The sequence below is a fragment of the Myxocyprinus asiaticus genome, chromosome 10, assembly GCF_019703515.2.
Source record: "Myxocyprinus asiaticus isolate MX2 ecotype Aquarium Trade chromosome 10, UBuf_Myxa_2, whole genome shotgun sequence".
In the NCBI taxonomy this organism is placed as follows: Eukaryota; Metazoa; Chordata; class Actinopteri; order Cypriniformes; family Catostomidae; genus Myxocyprinus; species Myxocyprinus asiaticus.
Window position 1 is genome coordinate 16,168,783 of NC_059353.1, and position 9,886 is coordinate 16,178,668.

Below are 9,886 nucleotides of genomic sequence, written 5' to 3' on the forward strand. Positions count from 1 at the left end.
CTTCTGCTCCAAACTTACTTCAAACTTACTCATCTTTCTGCTCGTATGAATGTGACACATCATAAGAAAGTGTTTCAGCACTGTTCAAATGCACTTTGGATCACATCATTTATATGTATAAATGTTTTCCATCTGAAAGGACTAAATATTAAATGAAACAAATGACAATAAAATGCAAAGTAATCTCTTCAGTAATCAAAATACTTTTTGAATGTAACTGTATTCTAATTACCAATGATTTAAACTGTAACTGTAGTGGAATACAGTTACTTATATTTTGTATTTTAAATATGTAATCCCGTTACATGTATTTCATTACTCCCCAACCCTGTATATACAGGTGCATCTCAATAAATTAGAATGTCGTGGAAAAGTTCATTTATTTCAGTAATTCAACTCAAATTGTGAAACTCGTGTATTAAATAAATTCAATGCACACAGACTGAAGTAGTTTAAGTCTTTGGTTCTTTTAATTGTGATGATTTTGGCTCACATTTAACAAAAACCCACCAATTCACTATCTCAAAAAATTAGAATATGGTGACATGCCAATCAGCTAATCAACTCAAAACACCTGCAAAGGTTTCCTGAGCCTTCAAAATGGTCTCTCAGTTTGGTTCACTAGGCTACACAATCATGGGGAAGACTGCTGATCTGACAGTTGTCCAGAAGACAATCATTGACACCCTTCACAAGGAGGGTAAGCCACAAACATTCATTGCCAAAGAAGCTGGCTGTTCACAGAGTGCTGTATCCAAGCATGTTAACAGAAAGTTGAGTGGAAGGAAAAAGTGTGGAAGAAAAAGATGCACAACCAACCAAGAGAACCGCAGCCTTATGAGGATTGTCAAGCTAAATCGATTCAAGAATTTGGGTGAACTTCACAAGGAATGGACTGAGGCTGGGGTCAAGGCATCAAGAGCCACCACACACAGACGTGTCAAGGAATTTGGCTACAGTTGTCGTATTCCTCTTATTAAGCCACTCCTGAACCATAGACAACGTCAGAGGCGTCTTACCTGGGCTAAGGAGAAGAAGAACTGGACTGTTGCCCAGTGTTCCAAAGTCCTCTTTTCAGATGAGAGCAAGTTTTGTATTTCGTTTTGAAACCAAGGTCCTAGAGTCTGGAGGAAGGGTGGAGAAGCTCATAGCCCAAGTTGCTTGAAGTCCAGTGTTAAGTTTCCACAGTCTGTGATGATTTGGGGTGCAATGTCATCTGCTGGTGTTGGTCCATTGTGTTTTTTGAAAACCAAAGTCACTGCACCCATTTACCAAGAAATTTTGGAGCACTTCATGCTTCCTTCTGCTGACCAGCTTTTTAAAGATGCTGATTTCATTTTCCAGCAGGATTTGGCACCTGCCCACACTGCCAAAAGCACCAAAAGTTGGTTAAATGACCATGGTGTTGGTGTGCTTGACTGGCCAGCAAACTCACCAGACCTGAACCCCATAGAGAATCTATGGGGTATTGTCAAGAGGAAAATGAGAAACAAGAGACCAAAAAATGCAGATGAGCTGAAGGCCACTGTCAAAGAAACCTGGGCTTCCATACCACCTCAGCAGTGCCACAAACTGATCACCTCCATGCCACGCCGAATTGAGGCAGTAATTAAAGCAAAAGAAGCCCCTACCAAGTATTGAGTACATATACAGTAAATGAACATACTTTCCAGAAGGCCAACAATTCACTAAAAATGTTTTTTTTTATTGGTCTTATGATGTATTCTAATTTTTTGAGACAGTGAATTGGGGGGTTTTTGTTAAATGTGAGCCAAAATCATCACAATTAAAAGAACCAAAGACTTAAACTACTTCAGTCTGTGTGCATTGAATTTATTTAATACACGAGTTTCACAATTTGAGTTGAATTACTGAAATAAATGAACTTTTCCACGACATTCTAATTTATTGAGATGCACCTGTAAGTATTTTCTCAGGCACTTATTGAATCTAAATAGATGCACAACTTACATAATTTCAGTAGTACACCCAAATATCAATAGTCATATCATACTGTTCATGTGTTGTACTTGCTATAGTTTACTTCCATGTTGTTTCTTCATCAAATAGCAATGCCAAATGTAAATCAAGTCAATCACTGACACAAGAGCGCCACATTGAGTAACAAATAGCATGTGTAATTATGTATGTTTACATGCATATGGGATACTTATAATTCACCATTGTTGCACAAAAAAACTATGTAATATAGCATTTATTTGTATGAATATAGTACTCATTTATCTAGTAATAAACAAAGAAATAGATAGCCTGTGATAGTAAACTTACATAGATATGACAAGAAATGGTCCATTAATGCACAGGAAAGCATTTAATTTTGTTTACAGGTAGTCACGAATACAAACAATGATTTTATTTCAATGATGCATGTATGCATTGAAGAGCTAGCAGTTATTTGAGCAAACAATATAATTACCCAGACAGATCGATCCCAATGTAATTTATGAAAACTGAAATTCTAGTATCTAATTAGTATAGCCATAATTCATGCAATGCCTAAAAACAGACAAAATGGTCATAATCATATATCAAACAGACATGTTTAAATGATGAGAGTTTGTGTGTGGTAATCATAATATAAATCTGTTACAACAAACCTGCTTTGTCCATTGGTCATAGTATTCTGAACAGTTTTCTGCATAGGTTGCCTTATTTTATTTATTTTTTTGCAGGTTAAAGCTTGATGTTAACTCCAAATTTGGTGATACATAATCAAAAGATTCTGAATGTACATTTTGAAATAGAGGGTTTATCATTTTTTTCCAGACCTGTTATTTAAAAACTGTTAGAAAAGTATGTAAAGGTGTTGTTAAATTTTTTACAAATGAGCATGCTGTAACAAAATGTGTACAAATCCCTTTTTAGGTTGGTTACAGTGCAGTGTTGCAGTCTATTCTGATAACAATAATATATGAGTCCATGTTAGAGATTAATCCAAATAAAGGCTATTTCTCAACAGCATAAGAGAGTACTGTACAATTAAGTACTTTACAATCAGAGTAAACCTGTATTATTCTTTTACATTTATTCATTTAGACTTCCTAATCAGGAAAAATAGATTTTAATCGTATGGAGCCTTACTGTTAGAAGTGTCAAAATAGCACAATAATTTCAAAATGAAGAGTAGTGAATGTAAAATAGAAATTGTGATTTTCTGATATATGTAGAACATAGGATCAATATTGAGAGACATGTTTTGTTTGTTTTTTACAAGATGTGACCTTACATGCTTGTGTGTGACCTCAGACATTTTGTAATTGTGGGCAGATACTGTGTCCAGCCGAAGCCAATGGATATTTCTCAGAAAGATCTATTCTTGTTTTTACCACATGTCCTGAACTGTACCTTCATGTGCAGAAATTGCCAGGATTTTACCAGATTTAACAGTAATTTCTTCAAATAAAATACTCTTTTCAATATTTTACTGTAAAATCAATGCATGCTAAGTCATTTTCTGTCACAACACAACAAATTACTGTGAAAAAATACATTTGAAAATCGCACTGCATTATGGGAAAATGGTGTTTCGTTTGAAGTCACCATTATGGTGTTTAGTGTTCCCTTTGGATAGGACCGTATCTTAATTATTTTTAATGTAATTTCTTCCTGTTGGTGCAACTGAGTTTGAGTACACAATTTATTGTACTGTGATGTATGGAGAAAATAATAAATTTAGAACTTGACTTTATGTTGGCCCATGATGTATAAACTGCACCATGTGATGCATTAGAAAATAAAGAAATAATATCATTTTAAACGAACAATGAGGAAGGGATGTTTGCAAAGCTAGGCTATAATATGGTTGGTTTCATCGCTCATTAACCTTTTATCATGAGTTGTCAATCAGGTGCAAGAGATCAACACTCAGCATGCAAATCTCAATGTTGGTGACAATTTACAAGCACTCTCTATAAAAAAAACAACAAAAAAAACAAATACAGATGATCACTGTGAGTCTACAACACAGCACTGTTACATTACAGTAATGTATTGGTCCTCTTCACTGTAAAGTCACAGTATACTGTTGTCTTTTATTTGTAATAAATTATAGAAATACTACTGTGAAATATACTGTAAAAGTCATACAACTGGTAGCCAGGAATTTACTGTAAACAAACACTAAAAATGTTTACAGTGTACATATCCTGGTTTTATCTTTAAATATCTGGATCAAATTAGTCATTTTAAGAACAAATACATGTAGTCTCTGTATTCTATATTTATGCCAAAATTATAACGTGATAAACATTATAATCTTTGAAGAAACAAAAATGAACAATCAAGCACTTTCTTGTATTGAACATTACCAGATATTACTATAGTTCAAGGTCCATGAAATACATAAAATGCCAAAGATATAAACATTTACAAGATATAATACACTGTCAGCTATGCATAGCTACAATGACTGAATATAATAATTAGCATGTAGCTGTACAAGCCACCAGATAAAAACATTCTGCAACAGAGGGCAGATAGGATACAGCAATATGCAGATTTTCTGGCATATGTTACAATGAGGGAGATCACAAAGCAGGATTACGCTGAAACAAGGCAAGACAGGAAACCAGGAAGCGAAACAAAAGGTAAACAAACAGGACTAGAACCGGAGCATGAACTGGATAGAAACATTAACAACTGACAAGGGTAGAACAGACATCAGGGCAATATATACACACATGGATAACAAAGTAAATGAAACACATGTGAGAAACAATGGGGAACAGCTGGAGGTGATCAGAGCAGGGAATTATGGGAAGTGTGGTCCAGGGGGAAACAGATGACAGAGGCAAAATTCAAGGCAAACAACAGAGAATCATAACACATTAAGTAAAGTCTTTTTTTGTCTGGCCATTACTGCAAGTACAGTAAGCCAATAATTTTCTTCTGCGATATTCTTTAGTGTAGATTAACATTATCTTATCCAGCTATGTGAGTCCAAAAAAGGTAAAGTGTATGCTCTGATGTGCCAACATGAGCACGCCACTAGAGATTTGCTATTTGGCTCCGACAGGATGAGAGCTGTGGTTCATATCTCTGATGGATCCTCTCTGTTTCTGCACCTTACGCATGTCCACGTATTCTGTGTTTTCTAGATCACACCGTTTAACTTTCCTCTGAAGTACAGTCAAAGCAAATGTATTTAAAGTATTTCACGCATAAATGTTTTTTTCTTCATCTTTATATATTCATCTATATATTCAGCTACTGCTAAAAGGTTGGGAATATGGGTTTTTACCTGCATTGGCACATAGGTCAATGTGTCAGATGATTCAAACTTTGTGACCTGGATAGAAAGAAAAAAAAAAATAAAACACCAAAATAAGTGAAAGCATGACAGCTCCGCTGCATCAAGTAAAGATTTATATGTATTTGAATCAAGATTTTTGTGACAAATATTTGATGCTTATATTTCATTCTGTTTCAGTCAGTCTACAAAAATATATACAGTATATATGTGTGTGTGTGTTTGTGTGTGTGTGTGTGTGAGCAGGTTTAAGTGGTTTACAAGGAAATGTTTTTAGGTTACAAACTGTTAATTACAAGGGTATTATGCTATAAATGTGGTTTATGAGGACATTTCTAGTGTCCCCATAATTCAAAACGATGTTTTATTGAAAATGTAAAAATGCAGAAAGTTTTTTGTGAGGGTTAGATTTAGGGGTAGAGTTAGGAGACAGAATCTATAGTTCGTACAGTATAAAAATTATTATGTCTGTGGAGAGTCCTCATAATGATAGTTGCACCAACGTGTGTGTGTGTGTGTGTGCTTGTACATACATACTGTGTGTGTGTGTATATATATATATATATATATATATATATATATATATATATATATATATATATATATATATATATATATATATATGGTAACCTTTTGCAATAAGATTCCATTTGTAAACATTAGTTAACATGCTGAATGAACAATACTTTAATTTCAACATATAGTAATGCATTTTTAAATTCAAATGTTGTATTTGTTAACATCAATGCATTATGAACTAACATGAACTAACAATGAACAATTGTATTTTTATGAACTAACATTAACAAAGATTAATAAATGCTGTAAATATATATATATTGTTCATTGTTAGTTCATGATACCTAATGCATTAACTAATGTTAACAAATGGAACATAAAGTGTTCTCATGTATGGATATATATATATTGTCTTTTTTGCAGGTAACACTGAGTTTGTTTATAACAAGATAATAGCATACAACAAAACACTAATTAGTAAAGATATGAATAAAATATATAAAATAAAAAAAGTCAATAAATGATAATTACCTTCAATCTGATGTAGATGTTGGTAATAATAATGCTATAGAGAGAGAGCAGTAACACCACCACAATCAGTCCCAAGATTAAGATATACTGAATGTCTGTAGATTTGTCATTCATCGGTTCAGCTGTTGAACCAGTGCTTGAACAGTTGCTCCTCGGCAGAGGAAAAGGAATATTGACTCCTTTAAAAAAAAAAAAAAAAAAAACATTCACAGAAAGGCCATTGTTTTAAATTAAACTTATCAATCTACAATTTCACAATTTTTTAAATGACTAAAAAAGCAAAAATACAAATCCAGAGGTCGTTAGCCTATTCCACATTTCCTTATATGCATTTCTGGGTATATCAAAATGTTTTAATATATTAAAGGCTATTCAAATCCATCCTTCAGAGTTTAGTTCAACCCTTTTCAAACACATCTGAACGAGCTAATTAAGGTCTTCAGAATATCCAATCAGAGATTCTTTTATTTTCTAGCCTTTACCGACATTTTGGATGTCTTCTGATTTGTCACACCTATAAGGTCATGAACGGCTAAGCTGATGTGTTAAATCAGGTGTGTTAATGTAGATTAGGGAGACATCCAAAATGAATAATGCTGGGGGTACTCCAGGACCAGAACTGGGAAACACAGTGATTAGCTACTTGAAAATGACAGACAGGTGTGTCGTATGATTGCCCTTCAGGAGTGGATTTGAATAGCTTTGCTGTACTGTGATGTTACCATCAGAGATTGGAAACGGTTCAAGGAATGAAAAAGAAAGGAATATTTGGCACAACAGAACAAAAAACTACAGAGAGAAAACTTTATATTTAAATACTGGTAAACAGGTTTTAATGTTATGATTTTATTCCGTACATTTTTCATGTAACCAAAGACCAAATAATTTTTCACAGTAAACTTTCAGAACTACATCGTGTCCTGTTCCTGAATTCATTCATTGCCTGCACGGTCTTATGAGGGGGTTCATCTGTCCAGTGCTGACTGTGAGACCGTGTCCAGACTCTGTACCAAGAAGACTGTTTGGTGTTATCTATCAACCAGTTTGTGAATCAAAGGTGTATTTTTGGTGTAAAATGACATGTATTTACATGCTAAAAAAACCCAGGAAGAATTAGGCTGTTATGATTTAGATCAATGTTTGTTATGGACACTCTATGTTAAGGTGCTTGAAGATGGCATAGCCTATGTGTGTGTGTGTGTGTGTGAGTGTGTGTGTGTGTGTGTGTGTGTGTGTGTGTGTGTGTGTGTGTGTGTGTGTGTGTGTGTGTGTGTTTTCTTCTGTTTTTTCTTAATTATTCAAATGCAATGTAGACTAAAAAAAAAAAAATGCATCTGTTTCTAAATAGATCAGCACAACAAACCCTAATAAATTTAATTGAATTGAGTAATGATGTCTCCAACACTTTTGTACTTAAGTTCAATTAACTTGGTGATCATATAGAATGAACTTAACCATTTAAGTTATGGTAACTAGATACAAGTAGACTTTTATTTAGATTTGATTTGCTATTTCAATGTTGTTTCTACATTTTCTACAATTTTAATCAAATGGACTCTATTTAGGTCATATAATGAATAAAGAAGATCATAACTGATTCTCGGTCAGTCATCAAATAAATTTATTTCTCCACAGAAATGCATAGACACCTGTAATTCAGTTGCACATTCACAAGGAGAACTGAGACAGTGTTAACAGGTCCATGACCAAAGGGGACACAGATCACCCTAATAGTGACATCACACGAAACAACATAAATAATACTACAAAGGAGTTAAAACCTCTGTGAATTCTTAATAACAACTATCTAAACGCCCCCATTTGTTCCCTTTGGCCAAAGAAACATAATTAAATAATTAAAGCGCCAGGCATAATGGGTATTCCCCATAGCCTAATTTTTGTACTCTTTGATCTTTGATCTTATTATAAACTTTGATCTATTGTATTTTTAATAAATACAAGTTTAAGGAACATGGATATTTGAGTTATGAGCCCCAAACCTGACATTTCAAATCATTTTTAATTAAGATAACTTGATTTTTCCTGTAATGACAACTTAATTAATAGCATAAAGCATTATGAACTGTTCTAAATCATTCTAATCCTAAACAATTGGAAAGGAGGTCATGGACCGGCAGAGATGGGACGTAAAAATTATTTTTCTGTACATAACAAACCCAGACATTTCATTTCTAATCCTTGGATGCTATTTTGTTAACTCACCTGGGAAAAGCTTAGTTTTCACTCCTTTATTAGTACTGATTGGAAGTGGAAGTGTTCTGGATATCTCACATGAGAACAGTTGATCTTTGTGTCTGGCCTCCAGCTTCTTTAAGGTGAACTTGAATTTGTTGTCTTTAAGATCCCAATCACACATTTTATATTCTGTTTGGTCTTCTTTTTGATAAAGCTCACAAATATTTTCATTGTTCATTTTCAACTTAGCATCCCATTCCACACCTGGTCCATCAAACATGCATATGACAGAAACTGACCCATCTTCATTCAGTGTGTGATTTAGAGGTTCACTCACATTGAAAGATTTCACCGAACAACAAACTAAGGTAAAACAAAGAACAGAACTGAGAAAACAGACATTATTGTTCAAACATCTTACATCTAGACATGCTGATTCAGCTGGTAGCCATCTTAAATAACTAACTGAAACCACCTGTGATTTCTTTCTTCATGAAACACGAAAAGAAATGTAGGCAGAAGGTTAGGGACTGACTGCCTCAGTCCACTTTACTTTCATTGCATCTTTTCATACAATGAAAGTGAATGGTGACTTGAGGCTAACATTCTTCCTAACATCTCCTTTCGTGTTCCACGAAAAAAGCAAACAAGTTTGGAACAACATGAGGGTGAGTAAATATGACAGATTATTTATTTTTGGGTGAACTATGCCTTTAAATAGCTAATTAAAACTAAAACTCATGATAATACCAGACGATCTTGGTACTTTACCTGGTCTAATCTGGTCTAAATTGTTTTGCTCAGCAATATTTGATATGGCTTGTACACAGAAGAGCAGTTGACAAAAGCATGAGAAAGCTTACATATCTTTAGCATCTTACCATACTGAAGGATCAAAGAAAAGCAGAGGGTGAGCAGAGTAAACTTGTCCATCATGTTAACGTATCCTCGTGAGTTTGACATATATGATGGTGACAAATGCTCTTCAGTTTGTTTATGATGGAGAGAGAGAAAACAGGAAGTGTGTGGTTAGTAGGTGATCAATATCACTCAGACTGTTGTTAGAGGTCTGTGATAGTAGGAAACAGCTAAACTTAACATGCTCAAAAGATTGTTCATTACTGTGGAAATAACGTTGTAGTGTGTGACATTATCAAAATGCGATGATTTGGTTTTTGCCTTTGCCAAGGTGTCCCATCTGAGAAACACATCTGTCAGTGAGGAAGTAAGTGGGTAGCTTTCTTGTAATATGAAGTTGTTGAAAGGAAAATGTTGAAGTACAACCGTGGAAAATCCCATATCCTACTAAATGAGCGATAAAGTAATGTTGATCTACTTGCTTTTAAATGCAATTTTGTTTTGTGCTATTTT

General features: G+C 34.1%; 1 protein-coding gene across 1 annotated transcript; it reads right to left on the reverse strand.

Moving 5' to 3' along the window:
* Nucleotides 1–4,220: 4,220 nt before the first annotated feature.
* On the reverse strand, nt 4,221–9,492 carry LOC127447468 (uncharacterized). Its single transcript, XM_051709358.1, has 5 exons — nt 9,397–9,492; nt 8,543–8,878; nt 6,320–6,498; nt 5,261–5,308; nt 4,221–5,138 (listed from the first exon to the last, which is right to left on the reverse strand). Exons 1-5 carry the CDS (start codon nt 9,476–9,478, stop codon nt 5,019–5,021), a joined length of 765 nt encoding a protein of 254 aa, XP_051565318.1. The 5' UTR covers nt 9,479–9,492; the 3' UTR covers nt 4,221–5,018.
* Nucleotides 9,493–9,886: the final 394 nt, after the last annotated feature.